General features: G+C 36.7%; 1 protein-coding gene across 1 annotated transcript in view; it reads left to right on the forward strand.

Annotated features, from left to right (window-relative positions):
- PRPSAP1 (phosphoribosyl pyrophosphate synthetase associated protein 1) overlaps positions 1-19679 on the forward strand; it is a 43571-nt gene extending 23892 nt beyond the window's left edge. Inside the window, exons 4-10 of the mRNA XM_069076310.1 lie at positions 6568-6740; positions 7818-7933; positions 8393-8448; positions 9053-9198; positions 14877-14947; positions 16017-16163; positions 17181-19679. Of these exons, the coding sequence (XP_068932411.1) occupies positions 6568-6740; positions 7818-7933; positions 8393-8448; positions 9053-9198; positions 14877-14947; positions 16017-16163; positions 17181-17339 (868 nt within the window). The 3' untranslated portion in view covers positions 17340-19679. The remainder of the gene's footprint in view (positions 1-6567; positions 6741-7817; positions 7934-8392; positions 8449-9052; positions 9199-14876; positions 14948-16016; positions 16164-17180) is intronic.

The following is a 19679-nucleotide window of genomic DNA, read 5'->3' on the forward strand; positions in this document are numbered from 1 at the left end:
GAAATATATGACCAGAAAAAAAGAAAAGCCTTTGTAAGAATATGAGATAACCAGTGGACTGAATATGTGCCCTTCATTGAGTACCTGTGAAATAGGAAGAAGACACAAGCAAAGACTTTTTAATAGTTATTTTGTTATGTTAACATGTGTTACTTTGGTTAGCCACTCCCATATTTAATTATGTATGAGGTGTTTCCAAATTTTCCACTGTTAGCATTACTGTGAATATCTTTGTATAAATTGCTTTTTTCTTTTAACACCTGATACTGAGATTTAGTTCAACAAAATACTTCTCACTTTCAGTGTACCAGATGCTATAGAGGACTCAAAGGCTATTCTTTGCTCAAAATTTCTTTATCTGGGCTAAAAGTGGTAGTTAGGTGGCTCAGTGGATAAAGTGCTGGGCCTAGAGTCAGGAAGATCTGAGTTCAAATACAGCCTGACAACTTAATAGCTGTGTGATCCTGGGCAAATCACTTAACCACCATTTGCCTTAATCTACTGGAGAAGGAAATTGGAAACCACTCCAGTAACTCTTTGTCTTTGCCAAGAAAACCCCATAATGGGGTCTCAAAGTCAGACATGACTTAACAAAAACATAAACCCTGTAAAGTTCCTAAGACTGAGTCATTTAACTGTAATTCCAGTAATATTTAGCTATTCCCAAACTGGTTTGGGTAGTTGGAAAAATAAATTATGCTACAATTGATCTGTACTTATGTGAGTTCTCAAAGTAGTGGCCATTACAAGGTAATCTTGATGTTAATTTTAAAATAATAAGAGCCAGTAACCAGAATGAATTTCTCTTTTAGAGTAAAACTGGAATAGCACCAATCATGATCTTTAAGGGTAAATACCATAGGATGTTAATCTAAAACTTACTCACTCTATACTTCCAGTCTCTGGACAAGTCTCCATATCAAGCACCTAAGAAGAGCCTTGATGATTAAATGTCAGAGACAAAATCCATCAATGTCATTCATGATGGGCTAGAATTTGTCTTAAAATTTAATTTATTTTAGTTTACAACATTCAGTTCCACAATCCCTTGAGTTCCAAATTTTTCCCCCTCTCCCCACAGAGGCATACAATCCAATGTAAGTCCTCCAGATACCTTCATATTAAACATTAGTCAAGTTGTAAAGAAGAATTATAACCAATGGTGTGAACAACAAGAAAGAAGGAACAAAATAAAACAAAACACAAAAGAGAGAGAGGAAGTAGTTTGCTTCAATCTGCATTCAGATTTTGTAGGTCTTTCTCTGGATGTGGATGGCCTTTTCCATCATGAATCTTTTGGAGTTGTCCTCTAACCTTGTATTGCTGAGAGAAGCGCATTCTGTCAAAGTTAGTCATCACAGATACCGTGTATCTATAATTGTGTACAATGCTCTCCTGGTTCTGGGAAAACTAGATAATTGTCTTAATTGTTTTTGATTGTTCTTTTTTATTCCTTGTTGTTTGGGGCTTGTGTCTAGTTTTTACATTTTCCTTGTTTCCTCACTGAGCATCAGTTTATGTAAGTCTCTCCAGGTTATTATGAAGTCTGTCTGCTCATTTCTTATAGCACAATACAATAGTATTCCATTACATTCATATACCACAACTTGTTTAGCCATTGTTTTCAGTATTTTGCCTTTCAATATAATTGCCATTCAATATAATGCCTTCTTTATTGTTCTATAATTTAGACTGAATTGCCTCATGTCACTGTTTAAGATTTTCTTTTATGACATTTTTGGTTTTAATCTTTTCTTGATGGACCAAACTGGTATCATGATTTATTTATTCATTTATATTTAATAAGCATTTACACATTTACTACATGTGAAGCACAGAATATATTGTAATACAGTTAGTAAACTAGCAGTGTGACCTTGGGCAATTTGTTTTAGGTGGAGTATGGGAGTGTGGGCTTGGTAATTTCATAGTCCCTTTTATCTCTGAAATTCTATGATATTCATAAGGTTGCTCACTTTTATATACCAAATGGTCCCAAACTACTGCAGTTGTTTTAATTCTTAGTCTGGGTTTTTGTTTGTGGTTTATGGGTCCCTTTTGTCTTTACATCATAGTTATTTCCCTTTTTTTTTTTTTTGCCTTTTGGAGGGCAATTGGGGTTAAGTAACTTGCCCAAGGTTACACGGCTAGTTTTTTTGTGTGGGTGTTAAGTGTCTGAGGCCGGAACCGAACTCGGGTCCTCCTGACTCCAGGGCCAGCGCTTAACTCACTGCACCACCTAGCCGTCCTGATTATTTCCCATTTTAAATTGAACCCTGTCTTGTGAGAAAAACAGAATAAGCAACGACATCTAAAACTGACTATTTTTGACATCCCTCACCGGTAGAATGCCAACTCTGGGGGCAGCCAGGTGGCTCAGCGAGTAAAATCACCAGCTCCAGTGTTGGGATGACCTGGGGATCAAATCCGGCCTCAGATACTTAGCACCACACCCAGAAATAACTGGCCATGTAACCTTGAGCAAGTTATTTAACCCCAATTGCTTAAAAAAAAAAAAAAAGGTCAACTCTGAGTTGAGGGCAGGAACTTTTTTTACTTTTGTTTTTGTTTCTGCAAGTCTAATACAAAGGTGCTTGATGAGTGTTTATTAATTGTTTCTTAATGTTGAACCATCCTTGTACATCTAGTATGAACCCAACTTTGTTTTGCTGAATTATTTGTTTTCTAGATCTATCTCTAATCTTTTTTGGGGGGGGGGCCATCATGTTCATTAGTGAATTCTATAATTCTCTTTCTCTACTTTGTTTTTCCTTGGTTTGAGTAACTAATATATTTACCTCATAAAAGAGTTTGATAGAATGACTTCTGCTAATGAAAATGTTTGAAAAAATTCATTTGCCTATGGATTTTTTTTTTACCTTTGGCAATTCATCTATCGCTTGATCTTTTCTCCCTGCCACCCCAGAGACTGAGCTTGAGGCCTCTTGATTTTTTTTACTTTGGTTTTTATATAGATACTCCTTTGATTATAGATTTTCCTTTGAATTGCTGTATCAGCAATGCCATATTCACAATGCCTATAGAGATTACAAATATGCTGATATAATTATCCATTACGAAATACGTCATGTTTGCCATATGAGGAAATAAACTAGAAAATTTATTAAGATACCAAAAGACTGAGTCCCAAAACCAGAAAGTGAAAGCCATCAGAGTAGTTATGATATTGGCACAGGTAGATAAAGTAGAAAGCACCCACATTTTCAAGCCTTTAAAACAGAACAGGCTACCTCAGGCAAAGGTCCTCCTCTCCCCACACACAGCAACCACCCAGCGTCCTGGAAGCGCGCTCCCAGCAGCTCCGGCCCCTGGCAGTCCTCAGCAGGAGTCCTTAGCAGAAAGTCCTTAGCAGTCCTAACTCAAAAAGGGCTTTGCGCTGCCACTGCCTCTGCTGCTGCCACCGTCACCACCACCGCCAGCCAACGCAGGAACGCTAGCTTGGCTTCCGCTTCCTCTTGCTCCGCCCCTTCCTGCTACATCAGCAAGTCCAACGGGGCATGGAAGATTTTTAATCCCATAACCCTTACAATTGCTTTTTGCTGGCACATAATCGTCTAATTGTTTTTGATCGTTCTTTTTTACTCCTTGCTGTTTGGGGCTTGTGCCTATTTTTTATATTCCCTCCATTAATGAATGCTGTGGCTGTGCTGCCTCTGGTAGAAACATAATCTTTCTATAGGTCTTCTAATTCTTGCTTCTAACATCCTTTAGGCTGGGAAATCTAGAAGAAAAACATTGTGAATTTATGTGACAATGTAAGATTTACCAAAAATTTGTATCAACCTTGTGAGGTAGTGTAAATAGTATACTCCTCATTATAAAAAGTAGAAAATAATAATAGCTAACATTCTTATAGCACTTTTAGGTTTATGAAAGGCTTTTATATTTACTGTCTTGGACTCAGAGTTTGACAACTATTTTGTATTTATGGTTTTCATGGTTTTTTATATATTTGTATATGTACCTGTCTTCTCCATTAGAATGTAAGTTCCTTTCTAGTAGGAATTGTTTCATTCTTTATATTTTTAACTCCCGTGCCTATGTTTTCTTTTCCTCCTTTGTTCATACGTCCCTTTGTCTGAAATGTTTTCTCTCCCTCTCTTTATCTCATGAATTCATACCCATCCATTAAAGCCCAGCAGAGGATCGTCTCTGCAATCCCTCTCCTCTTGAGCATCACATAGCACTTTGTTTTATACCTTTCTAAGGCATTTTGTTGTTATGCAGTCACTTCAGCTGTGTCTGACTCTTTGTGACCTCATTTGGGGTTTTTTTGGCAAAGATACTGGAGTAGTTTGCCATTTCCTTTTACAGATGAGGAAACTGAGGCAAAAAGGATTAAGTGACTTCCCCAGGGTTATACAGTTAATGTCTGAGGCTGGATTTGAACTCGGGTCTTCCTAACTGCAGATCCAGCACTCTATTCCCTGGGCCACCTAGCTGCCCCAATTAATTTACTAATTAGTAATTAGTACCCCTAATGCACTTAGCATGTAATATTTTGTGTGTTTGAGTCTTATTCCTCTCCTATTACTTATGTAAATTCTGTGAGTGCAAGAACTTGGTTTAAACTTAGATCAATCTTCTCTAGCATCTTCCCTAGTAATATACATACAGGAACAACAGATATTTGTTAAATTTGAATTCACTGGAGAGGGACAGTCTCATAACAACTAAAAAAGGCAGTGTCTAAAGGAAAAGGCAAAAATATGTTACTATTAGAGAAGAGGAATATGACGAAGGTCCCCATTCTGTTTCTTCCTTTTGAACATGGAATCAATTTCAGTTGTGATCAGCTCATACAGAGAGTAGCAATCCAGAATCATTGTTAACAGCATATAAATTTCTTTGGTCTATTTTTTCCTTTTGAAAACAGATCAAAATGTTTATGAAGTGGGAAGGGAAGATTTGAGCAGTTTTCTCATTCAGGACAACAGGGCACTTGGGGTTGGTTTCCCCCTGGTGGATGCTCTGGAGGTGGCAACTAAACAGTAGTAGAGTGTGGCTTGGAAATGCCTAAACAAATTGTGGTGTGTGAGTGGAATGGAATACATTCACATGTATAGAATACAGCGTTAGAAGTAACAAATGGCATTCAGAGAAACATGGGAAGATCTATATGAACTGATAAGAATAGAGCAAAGCAAACTAAACCAACAATACAATATATACAACTCACTGGTATAGATGAAAACATTAGCACACGGCAACTGAATTCTGATTCACTGCAGTGTTTAATCTTAGTTCAGGAGAACAAATGATAAATCAAAGCTCTCTCTCTCTCTCTCAGTAAAGAGGTAGGGGACTATGGGCACAGAATATTGTGTATGTTGTCTGGCTTGGTCCCTGCATCTAGTTTAGTGGTTTTTGTTAAAGTTGGAATATGTATCAAGAAATGAAAGCTGTATAAGAAAAAAATAAGTAGATAAGCAGATTTTCCCTTGGATTAAAAAAATATGCGATGCTAGTATAGAAATTATATAGAAAGTAGGAGCTGTGGCTTGACCCCAAGGAATGTGTGATCATCCACTTGGAGGCTGACTATTCCCCCATTGCTTTGATAACCAATCATGGCTCTTATTTCCAGTATAACCATATTTATCCTTATCCCCAGAACTCCCCAACTCTACACTCACTTTTTAACTGAATATGCACAAGTATTGGGAACCCCTCCCCTCCCCCCCCCATTATAATCTTTGGCTGTAGAGGGTGGATTCTGTGCTTGAGGACAGTGACCATTGAGTGAAGAATCTACTCTCTTTTCATTTTAGATAGGACATGATAAGTCACATGGACTACAGTCTGGATCACAAATATTATTACATTCCCCCCCAAAAAGCAAACAAAAAAACATCCAACTTTCAAACTTCCATGTTAGTGTTAAGGGTACTGCTGTCCTTCCAGTCACCATGGTTCTCAAACCTCATTTCTGACTCCTTACTTTCTCTTATTCCAAAACCACATATCCAGTCAGTTGCCAGATCTTTGTTCTACCTTCACATCTCTTACATCCTACCACTTCTCTCTTTTCTTCCAGCTGTCTAAAATTTTACCATCTGAGGGTTAGAAATAAAGAATAAAGCTTATCCCTTAGAGAGAACAGATCTTTGAGTTCAACAGTGATATTTTCCTTTTTCTTTTTAGTGATTAGCTTTTTGTTCTTGGTAAAGGTAGTTCCAGTGTTGTAAGATCTGAGTATGATACAAGCAGGGGGCTGTTGGTATCACATCATGGTGACATGCACAGAATCTGGTGACCACCAGAATGATCCCCACAGTTAGTTATATGCTACCAATCCTAAAAATCTAAGCATAGTGCCCAAGTACCAGGGGTTGTTGATTGTTTTGAAGTCCAATATTCAGAAATACTTAGCATAAACTGCTAAGTAGGTGGAACTGGTAAATCTTCCCCTAGAGCCCACATGAACGGAAGAAAAATTCTCATGTAATAGCTTAGCAGTTTGATGCTTTGGTTGGTCAGTAATTGGAATGCTTTTTAGGATTAAAAAATGAAAAGAATCCTAATGGGTAGATTTTAATGTTTCAGAGATGTGAATACAGCTGTTATGGAGTTACTGATCATGGCCTACGCACTGAAGACTGCCTGTGCAAGAAATATTATTGGAGTCATCCCGTACTTTCCCTACAGCAAACAAAGCAAAATGAGAAAAAGAGGTTCCATTGTGTGCAAGCTTTTAGCATCCATGTTAGCTAAAGCAGGTAAGTACTACAAAAAATAAAAGAATTTTATATTCTTTCACTTTGGAGCTCTCATTATTGAAGGTGGATCAGAGCAAAGTATTCAGATGTGAACCTTTGGACATTCTTTGCTGTGTATGTGTGTCTGTCAGTCTGTAAATAAAGGAATGAATAGGTAAATGAATAAAGAGAATGAAAGAGAGTTTTGCTGATCATTTGCATAGTATCAGTCCTTTGCTTGGTTTCAGTAGAATTTGTATAGGGCTCTAGTGGTAATTTTGGCACAAACTCTTTATTCTCTCCACTAGCATGTTTCTCTTGTGTAAGTCTTTAGATATTAGTCTTGTCATTCTGTTAGTCTTTTTACCTTTTGGCCTGGCCTCATATATTTATATTTCTTACTTTGCTAATTCTGTTCCTGTCCAAATTGTATCTCTTTCTTTTAATAGTTATATGACTGAACTAAAAAAAAACAAAAACCCAGATCTCTTTCATTCCATATATTCCATATTTCTGGTGTTTCTGATTCGTTTACCAAGGTAACTTATTTTTCCAGCATTATTTTAATTTCATGCTTATCAGTCAGCTTTTCTTCTACATCAGATAAGTAGGAATAACAGAATTTATGGTTAAACCTATAAATCACTTTGCTTTTGATGTTTTCACTTTGCTGTTTTATTTTCCCAGTTACTCATTCTGGCACTGCTTTATATTCTTTCTAATTATCTTTTATTCAAACTATTGTCATCTACATCTCTTAGTTTTTCAGTATATATTTACTCATTATTTACATTTCTTCTTTTATCTTCTCTGTTCTTTGCCGAGTTTTCAGGAACAAGTTCAAACAAACCCTAAGTAGGAACAAACTTATTTTGCTTCTCAGTTCGGCCTGGTGCATCCTTTGTGTCAGTAATTCACACTGAGGTGTGATGTTTAAAGGACCTGTGTGTAACTGACTTGTTGAAGCCACCTTTGTTGAGCTGCCAGCATCACTCGCCACTCTTTCTCTCAGGGATCCTTAGTTAGACCACAAGATGTTGTCCCGTGTATCGCTATTTGTAGGTGAGAACATTTTAATTTTTTGTTTTAAAATTTCAGGTTTAACACACATTATAACTATGGATCTTCATCAAAAGGAAATACAAGGCTTTTTCAGCTTTCCTGTGGACAACCTTAGAGCATCACCTTTCCTACTTCAGTATATCCAAGAAGAAGTGAGAAAACTCTCCTCTTATGCCAACTAGCAAAAACATAGTCCTTTTTAAAATATTATGTAGGAGTTGAGCATCTAAAAGACAGAACAGATAATGTTTCTCACAGAGAATTATTTGAGTCAGGCATAAGCTATCTCAGCTTCCCCATCAATAAGCCATGTGTGTAGCGTCATGTTATTTGTAAGACAAAAAGGATTGCCTTTTCATTCCATTTGGTGATCTGTTTACTCTTCCCAAGCAATGAAGATTCAGAATTTAATTATTTTTATCCCAAGTGGTATAACTTTAGGGTTGTTTTTGCTGATTTTAAATGATCAATATATTTTAAAGATTCTTCTTTAGTTGTCCTGCTATGTAGCTGTTTTATTTCATGTGATTTTTACATCTGATTTTTAATCAAATTTTGTGGCTGTTAATATCCGATGACATTTTTATGTTTTTTTTTTATTCCCATTCCAGATTCCAAATTACAGAAATGCAGTCATCGTAGCCAAGTCTCCAGATGCTGCAAAAAGGTAAATAAGCCAGAAATGTATAGGGTATCTCTGTTGCTCCTTTTATCATAATCTAACTTTAATAGAACTCAGTAGCTTTTGTACTATAGTCATTTGGGTTTTGTTGATGTAAGCAGACTTTTTTCAAATTGGCACCTGCTGTCTCCACCTTTTAAAGACATCATTATTTATATTCTTTTCAGAGAGCATTAAGTTTCTTCAAAATTCTCAGGAAAAGGAAAACAGTTGGAACAATAAGCATTTTTCTGACTTTTGTTTACAGGACACTTCTGGTTGTACACCTCTTTCTCATGGGGGAGGGTGGGGTGGTTATTGTGTCATAATATTAAACAAAGGACAACATTAAAATTAGTTTAAGCAGACCCTACTGAACCCACAACACTGGTGTTATGGTTTTCCTGTGAAGTACTAAAAGAATCTACCATTTTCATAAAATATATATATATATATTGAAGACCAGGCCATACTTTTTTTGGAAATTCTGACTATGTTGGTACTTAATGTTGTGTTAAAATTGATTGGGATGTTTTCTTAATGACAAGTAAATCTTGATGAAGTGATTTTTAGGGTTCTTTTTCATTAATATTCTTGAGTTTTCTCCTAGGGCCCAATCATATGCTGAGAGACTTCGCCTGGGTTTAGCTGTAATACATGGAGAAGCTCAGTGTACAGAACTTGACATGGATGATGGACGTCATTCTCCTCCAATGGTCAAAAATGCCACTGTACACCCTGGTCTTGAGTTGCCTTGTAAGATTATCTTTGTTTCTTTTGAAGGGCAGTAAAGGGCTCTAAGCCAAGATATTAGGAGACTTTAGTTGTTACTTTCCCTTGCTGGGCCTCAGTTTCCTCTTCAGTGATTTGAGATGGTTATGATCACTATGGTCTTTTCTAGTTGTGTGGTTTCATCACTGTAAGTAGCCTTGTAGTAGGAAACAGTAACCTTTTGTTAACATAAATGCAGCCTCAGTTTTACTACCATTTAATGTGTATTTGAAGGAGGTACAATGATGGATGAGCCAATATAGACAACATTTAGCACTTTAAGGGCAAGATTCAAAAGTTTAAAAATGAAATAATATAAGGGAAGATTAGAACTCTTAAGATTTTTTTGTTTTACTAAAATAGGCATTTTTTAAAAGAAGGGAAATAATGAAATGGAAATTAGAACCTAATGACGAGGTGACTTCTTCCTACTCCTATTTTATTCTCTGGAAATTAGAGAACAGGTATAGTTCCTTATTGCATGGTGTCCAGCTAATCTCCTAATATAAGTCAGCAAATAATGCCTTTATGTTTTCACAACTAGGCCCTAATTATGGAGACTAAGCAATCCCCTGGAGTGGTTATCTCATAAAAGTTCACAGTATTCAAAATGATAATTATTTACATGTCAGATTTGGTGATTAATTTCAACCCAGTGGAAAGTAATATCAAACAATAAGAAAAATGTGTTTCTGCTTCAGGTTTATTACAAAGTATTAGAAGAGTTATAGGAAGCAAAATTTAAAGAAAAAATTACTCAGTATGGTACTGAAGGATGTCTACATTGAATTATTTGAAATATTTAGTAACATTAGTAACAATACACTAAACTGTCTTCTTTAAATCATCATATGTATGCTGGTAGGCGCAGAGAGTTTTGTCCACATCTTGGATTTGTTTTCATGTCCTCACAAGATAGCCAAGTATAATTTCATGACCTAGGGCATGATCTAAAATCATGAATGTTTTTCACCAATAAAGAACTGGAAGCAGCCAGTTGTCACAGCCTTTGGGAGCAAGTGGATTTCCAGACCATAAGCATTGGTTTTTAATTTAAAATACTCAACATTACTTCCTCATAAAAGTGTTGGGAGATCCTTAGTCACTTTATATCTAGGTTGAGCTTTTTCTTTCTTAGAAATAAAAGTTCAGGAAGGCATCCTTTCTCAGAATAACCTTGTTTTATTCACATTAAAATGTGTTGATCAGTATATCCATCTTCATTTATTTTCTTCAAAACATCTGGATATTTTGCAGCTGTGTCCTCATCCGCATTGACTGCCTTTCTAGGAATTTTAGCATTATTCAATCAAAATCAATTTTTAATTCATTTGAGCCAACCATAACTTAATAGTAAGTTTCTTTACCATCTACTTCATTTCCATTTTCTTTCCCTTGTTTAAATAAACTTGAAGATTTGTCTGAAGGATTGCACTGCTAAGAGAAATGCATTTTTTATTGCAACCTTTAGTTATAGCTGAAAGACTTTTATTTCTCCCTTGTAATACTTCTAGTCCTTGTAATTATTTGCAAACCACAAAAAAGCTTATGCGTCTTTGCCCTTTTCCTTTGTTTCTCTTTTATGTTTTATAATATTCCATGCTGTAGATTTGGGCATTTTGACATCTTGTAATATTTTAAAGTGACTGTGACTGTATTCATGCCATTCATTTAAATCACATTTTTTTTCTAATGTAGTGTGTCTATCTGAAGTTGCCTTCTTTTTGTCCATTTTGATAGAGGCTCCCCTTAAAAAGAAATTAACATAGCTGTTGTAAATATGATCCACAGAAGCATGTTACATCTACACAAGACTGTAGGCAGGTATGGACAACACATTAGTCACGGCCTACCTATGTAGTTGGTTTGGAGAATGCTCAGAGGTAGTTCAAATACTGGGCCTACAACATGTGTGTTTTAGTAAATACTAGCTCAAAAACCCCTACAAAAAACCAACCAAACAAAACCTGACAGATTCTCACTCTAAATGATACCATGTTGAAAGTGAGGCTCTTTACTGGGTTGTGTTTTTTTTTTTTCTAATTCCATGTTTCTCCTGTGCTTTTTCTGGGCTTTATAGACTAAAGACAGTTTTCACTTTATATAAGTGAACTGTTTGCAGATCTCTATGTAAAAAGGGAGGAAGGGAGATAGGGAGAGAGCCATTCAGCAAGAGGGGTGGGCTACACAGGATTCAGGGACAGTTTAAGCACACATAGAAGAGGTGGATAGGCAGGTGGAGAGGCAGAAGAGAGCAAAGTTCTCCCAGGAAGTCTCAATGCACACCCCAGTCCACATCCAACAGCAGCCATATCTCTGCTCTTCTGCTTTCACTTGGCATTTTTTTAGGTTTGTTGTTTTTTAGTGAGGGGGTGGGAGGCTACAAAGCACCAAGCAGAGGGGCACAAGAGCAGAGAGAGAGAACACACATACTGTACAGTCAAGTTAACATAGATTTTTGGAATGAGAATTTCTTTCAGAATTTTCTATATGAAGTCAGATTTGCCTAATGCAATTTTGTGTAAATTGAGAACTGTTTTTATAGACTTTTTAGTCAAGTCTGCTTAAGATCAGTTAATAACTAATCAGGAAGAACAAGAACATAAGGAATACCCACCATTCTGATTTTTGCCACATATACATTGTTTTGTTTCCACACATTCTGAACCTTCCGTTCTTTCATGAAAGTACAAGTGAATTCATTTATAGGAAGCAAAGTTCATAGTGGTGATGGTAATAACTTAGAGTGACATGGTTTATTACCACAGTTATTACACATGATGGAATTGTTTTGACTGGGTTATTCAGGTACCAGCTTTACAGAGTATAGCTTAAAGATAATTTCTTTACACATTTGCACAAGTAGAAAAAGTTCCAAAGAGCATAACTTTGCAATATGTGGACATTTCCAAAACTAAGTATGCTTTAATGCCAGTTGTTATTTGGGGGTGTTTCAGTGAGATAAGTGGACCTTTAGTTATCAATGTATTTATTATGATACCACACTCCCTGCAAGAAGGCAGATGTTTGAAATAGTATATGTGGCATTTAATGACAGCATTCTTGTCATGCAGTAGTTTACCATATTTCTACACATGTAGACATGAGACATCACTGTAGAAGAACACTTTATTTGGCCTTAGAACCTGCCTTCAAATCCAGAGACCCTTATTTTAAATCCCGTTTCCTATATTTTTTGATTTTTGAATATTTTAAAAAATATATTTTGAATTATTTATTTATTATGAATTATTTAAATTATTAAAATATTTTTGAAATAATTAAAGACTCTGAGTCTGTTTAAGAATTATCACATATGGAAAGATATTCAGCTGAGAGCTTTATGATAACTTTCTGTTTCTTCCATATTCCCAGCCTTAACAAATCTACATTGGTAATGTAATCAGACAATAGTTTGGCTCTAGAGAGCCTTTTGATTCAGTGTTAAATAATTCACCTAAATATTTCTCTCTTCTTTTGCTTTTGGAAACTATAAACCCACTGTGATCTTTTATTCACTAAACTATGTATGCTATAGTAAAAGACTTTCAATCTTTTTTGTTACTTGATGTATATACAGCCACAGGAAAAGAAAGGCTAATGTATGTCCTTGTCCTTTAGATAGGTTATATGGCAGGCTATTCTCATTCTAAAAAGAATTGTTCCCAAATCTTCTGAGAGATTGTCATGCCTCCTTGCCACTCAGACTTCCAGTCTTGGTATGCAACACATATTTGGTACAAAATTAGCTTGGAATGTTGGGCTTTATAGCAGTCTTAACAGTGCAACCACTACTTATATGTAAAGATAGTTCCCATCAGAGAGAAAGGGAATATTTCATCATTAATATGGATCTGAAGTCATTCATTGGAAAGGCACTGCTTAGCCTTAGAACATTGTTTTGTTCAGAAATTCAGTATTTTTTTGTTGGTAGCATTTCTTTAATCCTATACCTTTAAAAGGGAAAAAATTAATATATTATATTTTAATTTATGTTACAGTTATAAGACAGTTTAATTTCTTCTTTTGATAGCTTTTCCCTTTTGAAAATAACTTCAATGTATAGGAGCTTTGGGGCTTCATGGCCTCTAGGATACAGGAAATAAAATTACTAATTTGCCAGTAAAATAATTGTTTCTTTTCAACTCATTTACCATCTGAGTTCAACAGACTTCTTCTATTCACTGAACTGTAGAGTAAAATAGGCTTGGGTTCAGCTGTTATAATCTCTTTGGTAGTAAGAGAAGAACCCCCAAAATTCAGTGAATTGTGTGAATATAGTCAAAATATTTCACTTTTGAAATCAAAGGATTTTTCTGTCAGTCTTTGTTTTATGCAAGGTCAGAACTTATTCTAAATTTCTATGCTCTTAACTTCTGTTCTAGATATTGTTAGTCTAAGTGGAACTGATTTCCTTCTTGGGGAGAACTTAAAATTCTGTTACTTGGCCATTAAGAGAATTTTTTTTTTAAGGATTCTAGTGTAGTTCTTGTGGAGTATGGCTGTGTGGTTTGGACTATGGTCATTGCCTCACAGATTCGATTAGGGACAACCAAATCAATCCTTCTCCTGGCTTGTCTCATCAATTTTCTGGCTTTGTGTTCAAAGACAGTTTGTATATATGGGAATATTCTCAATTTCCCAAATTTCCAGAAATTCTCATTAGAGAAATGAGCTTAATTTCCACCCAGGCATAAAACCTAGAACAGGTCCCCAGCCCTGAAGAAGATACCTTCTCCTATGGGATACAGTTTTTTTCTCTGTCAGTCTCAGATCATGAGTTTATAGGATTAGTTAGACTGTTAATGTCTATGTAATTTGTTATTGAGGGAGTCAAGGTAGCATAATAGATAGCAGGCCTCAGCTAAGTTCAGGTACTACCTCTGATACATACTGGCAGTAGAAACCTGGACAGGTCACTTTATCTCTCAGTACTTCCCGACAGCTCTCAGATGGGAGTTGCCGAGAAGATGCTCGGCTTTCCTGTTGGGGGAAGTTCCTCACTAGCAGCTCCCTACATTACAGGGAGGAAATCACAGAGCCTTTAAAAATAATTTATGTACTGCATCAAGTAACTTAGAAATTCAGACCAGGTACAGGAGACCACAGTGAGACTTAGAGCTTTCTCTCCTATACCTTCCTCCCAGCTGGTCTGAGGCAGGGCTTGTGAAAAGAGGGGAGAGAAATTTAAAATCTGGGGGAAAAGGATATTGACTGGTCTTCACTCTCACCAACAGTCAAGTCAGCCTGGGTCTGTGCTCCATCCACTCCTGCTGTGCAGCTTGTTTTCCTGCCTCTTGCGCTATGGTCTGCACCATTTGTGTCTTGACCCAAGCTTCTCTGTCTCCCATGTGCAGCACCATAAAACTTAGGCAGAACTTCTTTCTTTAAAGTACTACAACCCCAGGGCAAACTGAATTCTCTTGAAAAATGTAGACAGGATTCTATTTCATCTTGAGAAGTCTTCCAGAGCCTCTGATCCTAAGGAGGGCCTGAGTTTTTCTGGCTCTTGGCAACCTGGGACCACACGAGGTGTGGCAGTGGGGAAGCTTTGAGAATCTTATTATTCAGTGGCAAAACCATTTTATGAAGTGAATGAAATATATATGTGTGCATGTTCCTCTCTGATGTATAAAAGCTAACCACATTTTGTTTTTTCCTAGTGATGATGGCCAAAGAAAAACCACCAATCACTGTCGTTGGAGATGTTGGAGGGAGGATTGCCATAATAGTGGTATGGAATCCTCCTTACAGCAAAAACATTCTAAATACTTGAACTTTAAAATGTTTCTGCAAGAAGACACTGATACAACTTATGCATGCACAGAGGCACATATATCATTAGAGTTCATGCTTTTGATCTTTTTAATATCACACAATCAGTCTGTGTGGCAAGAGAGTCAAGGTTAAGTGACCTCCCAGGGTCACACAGCTAGTATGTATCAAGTTTCTGCAGTGGAATCTGAACCCAGGTCCCCTACTCCTGGGCCTATGCTCTTTTCACTGCACCACCTAGCTACCCCCGATTGATATATTTGAAACAGTGCTTCCAGTTTTTTCTCACAATGACTAGTAAAACAATTTCTGAAATAATTGTCAGGGCCAGAATGTAGACTATATTCATGAAATGAAACAAAAATAATAACCATCTCAAAATAACATATTCAGATACACAGTTTGTCACTGTGCTCTTAACTACCAGAACTCACTGGCCAAAGTTACTAGCAGCATGGTACTTAATAACAGAAGTTGTTTTTATCACAAAAGTTAAGCCAGTGTCCCGAGTTCAGATTCCTCTTAGTCTTTGGATAGTGTGTTTATTTCACTTGTGTGTTCACTCACAGCTCTGCTTAGAATTTCTTAGCTGGAGCACAGAGTCTTATTTCCTTACTGAGGATTTCTTCTGTTATTCCAATGAACTTGATTTATCAAGAGCTTGAATGAGAGATTCATAGCTACAGGTATTTATTTACACTAAAATCCTGCTGGTGCTTGGGCTAGTAAGACAGCCACATACAAGCCTGTACTCCCATTGTTATTATTTCTACATGTTCATCCTTGCCTTGAGGTTGGCTTTAGTTGGAGTAGGCAGGATAATTGTAAACTCAGATAATATACACTGAAACAGCTTGCAGATAGAAATAAAAAAATACATTTCATTTCTTTAATATTAGTATATTATTCCCTTTAAAAAAAAAGAAAGTCTACCAACAAGAGGAGTTAAATTCTTTCTTTTTTTTTTTAATTCTGTAGGTTAATTCAGTGGGCAGCAGCTCTCTGATTCTGTTCTGTTCTCCCCCCAGGATGACATCATTGATGATGTGGAAAGTTTTGTTGCTGCTGCTGAGATCCTCAAAGAGCGAGGTGCCTACAAGATTTATGTCATGGCCACTCATGGCATCTTGTCTGCAGATGCACCCCGCCTAATTGAGGAATCATCCATTGATGAAGTATGTCTGTTCTTAAAAAGATTGAAGCACCTTTCTTTACTTCTGAACTGGCTCAAGTCATTGCTCATTGTTACTCTTTTCTGTGAACAGCAAAAGCAAAAACCAAAACAAAACCCACAAATCTTGTACTTTTTTAAGCACATAGAATTAGAGAATACTAGAGCTGGAAAAAAAGTTGCAGGTTCAGCACCTTGATTTTATCGGTAAGGAAACTATCCCACAGAAGTGAAGTGATTTCCCTAGGGTCACAAAGTTGTTGGACAGGTCCAGTACTAGAATCTAGGTTTTAAGACCTGGAATATAGTGTTGCCTGTTTATAATTATGTAGGTTTATTTATATAGTGTTGTACAGTGCAAAATGTTTCATTCACAGGAACCCTGCAGGTTGATTTTGCAAGCATGAAATTGTGAATTTTTCCCATTTCACAGGTTTGGGAAACTGAAGGGTGGGGAGGTGAAACAGTTTTTCCCAAGGTCAAACAGTAAGAGATTCATACCAGGTCTTAGTGATTCTTTCTAGGACACTAAACAGGTGGCTTTTTCTTGCTAACAGTAAGGTCAGGAAAAGTGTTATTTTGTGATAAGTGAATGATCATCAAGATGGTTAGAAAATAACAGCACAAAGAAAACTCTTAGCCTTACAAACACCTCCAGGTGTACATCTTTAGAAAGGTGATTTTCCCAATTTGGGTTCTCCAGGACAAATCAAAAACTTTATGTAGCAGAATGTTTAATTAGGCAGTTCATGTTAGCATTCCAGTGCTCAGACTCAACAATTTAAAGTTATTTAGTAATGGCTTAAATACATGGGAAACAGCAGAATACCCTTTAACTCTGACATCCTCTCCTCCACCATCTTTTTTATTTTTAAATCGCCATCCAACTTAGTGTTTTCATTTCTGTTGTATATAAAGATAAAATATATCTTTAATATGAAGTGTCTTTGAAGGGGACTGTGGGGAATGATTCCAAAATCTGATGACAGTTTCTTTTCTGTTACTGTGTGGCTGTATATAGGTGGTGGTGACCAACACCGTTCCTCATGAAGTTCAGAAGCTGCAGTGTCCCAAGATAAAGACTGTTGATATCAGTTTGATTCTTTCAGAAGCAATACGGAGAATCCACAATGGGGAATCCATGGCTTACCTATTTAGAAACATTACTGTAGATGACTAGAATCCAGACTTGCTTTTGTTCTGGGGCTTCTGAGGAAAAAAGGCATGGCCATCAGTTTTGTACATCAAATATTTCTTTTGGGGGAGTAGAGTGCTGGAGGTTTCTTGAAGTGACGGTGGAGAAACAAAAGAAAATTAAATTGAGCAGTGTTTAAACCAGAAACTTTCTTTTGCCATGTGGAGAAGCATTGTGACAGAGATGGTGAAAAAGGAATGAGTCCACATCCTGAAGGATCTCCAACCAATCCATTTCTTTTTATAAGAACTATTAAGTCCTGTGCTTAAAATGAATCTATTTCAAAGACATAAGTCTGTTTCATAACCCAACTAATTGGTTTATTTCTTAGAAAATGGATTTGTTACATTGAAATTGCTTCTACAAACAGAATGCTTGCCTGTAGCGTTTATGAATCAAGTGTCTGTTTCCTTAGGAAAGGAGTAAGTATTCTGTCACTTAAGTAAGAATGTGAGATTTCCTGGGGCTAAATACAGTTTACATGTGGGGTAGGAAGTAATATAGTGATATCAAGATTGGGCTGTCTAGCCTATGAATCTGGCCACCTATATATGCAGGTTTTTCTTGAAGTTGCAATTTAAATAAGGTGATCTTTACCTAATCCTGCTACACTGCAGAAGCCCATTGCATGTGCTAGGATGTGGGACTCCTCCCCCCACTCCCCTACATTTGCCCATCCCATCTAATGTCCTTTCCTATCCTACTACATGAATGAGGAGTGTGTATGATGAGTACTTGGGACCAAAATGATAAATTACAGCATTACAGATTATATGGCAATATGAGATTAAAATCCCTCTATTAGCTCACTGAACTGGGTGCTGCATGAAAATAATAGATTCATGCTTTTGCCTGTACTAACGAATCTCATCCCTTCCAATCAAGGGTTAGTCATCCATGGGAGATGAATGTAGCTTTCCTCCTAAGCAGTGTATGACACTGACCTAGCATTCATTCCATTTCATTCGTGTTTGATGGTTGTTAAAAAGCACAGATGGACTAATGTGCAATTGCATTTCTTTCTCCCAGCATGAAGGTTTTCTTCAATAATTTCCTAACTCTCCAGATAACTTTTTAGCCAGTTTAATTCTGTTCTTCCAGAGCTGCAATAGGGTCTGCTGATCCCTATTGTCCTGGATAGGTAGAATTTTGGTTGGAATGACCCAAAAGATTTAGGTAAAGCAATATATAGTTTGGGTGAAGCCCTAGATCAGGTGGGCCTTTAGAGGTCACCTTGCTGTGTAACATTGAGAAAATTTAATCTCTCTGGACAGAGCGTGTCTCCACTGGAAGACAGGAAGGTATGGACTGGGGTCAGTTCAGCTTCTAGAATCTGTTGGCCTTTTTACCACTTAGAAAATTTTGCATTTGATTCTGATACTATATGGTAAGCATTCTGTATTGAAGTACAAAGTTCCTTAGTGGCCAAAACGTAATTCTTTCTCCACTCTTATCAAAGTTTGGTGTCTGGAAGGCTGGTTTCAGTAATTCTGGAGAAAAATAATCAGACCTTGGTTTTCCAAGGGTTAACTCTCTTAATTTTAAATAAATACAACAGCAATGGAGCATCTCTGTTTATTCAATTTTCATTGACCTTTCAATTCAAGTCTGTCAAAAGTTAACTATTAACATTCCTTTTTTTTATCATCACTACCCCCATTTTAATGAAGTCAGGTAGCATAAGAACCCGCTCATCTCTGCCATGTTGAATAAAGAGAACTTTTGAGTTGACATGTTCTGACTCACCAAGGTGATGCAAAATTCCTTTACTTTCTGCAGTGGAGTTTAGCAATACCTTATAAAACTGGATTTGGAGTTTAAAAACAAACCAAAAGTCTTGGGTTCTAATTCCACTTACCACTTAATAACTTGACCTTCCAGCAAGTCAGTTTTACCTTGAGTCTTAGTTTTCTCATTTGAAAAGTGAAGGGATTGGACTAGATTTTTAAGAGCCTTTCCAACTATGATCCAGTTGAACGTTACACTTGGTTGGGCCTGAAGTGCCAAGCTTCATCTTTCTGATTAGCAGCAGAATTGAGACTAGTGAAGTTTAGAGAAATCCGTTAATGTAGCCAGAGAAAGGCTTGCCACATAGAACACTTTCAAGATTATAGGTATTTGCCACTAATCTACTTCTATAGTAAAACACCCTCCACACTTCCCCACTTTTTTTTTTTTAACAGCAGGAATACTTAACCATTTTTGTGCCATGGACCCCTCTGGCAGTCTGATGAAGTCGGGATGGGTTGAGGGGAACTTTAGAATAATGTTTCTTAATTCATAAAACAATATCATGATTACAAAATAAAACAATTATGAAATTCA

This window comes from Petaurus breviceps, unplaced genomic scaffold (genome assembly GCF_028583685.1).
Source record: "Petaurus breviceps papuanus isolate PSGF00001 unplaced genomic scaffold, PetGlider_PUasm1.0 90925, whole genome shotgun sequence".
NCBI lineage: Eukaryota > Metazoa > Chordata > Mammalia > Diprotodontia > Petauridae > Petaurus > Petaurus breviceps.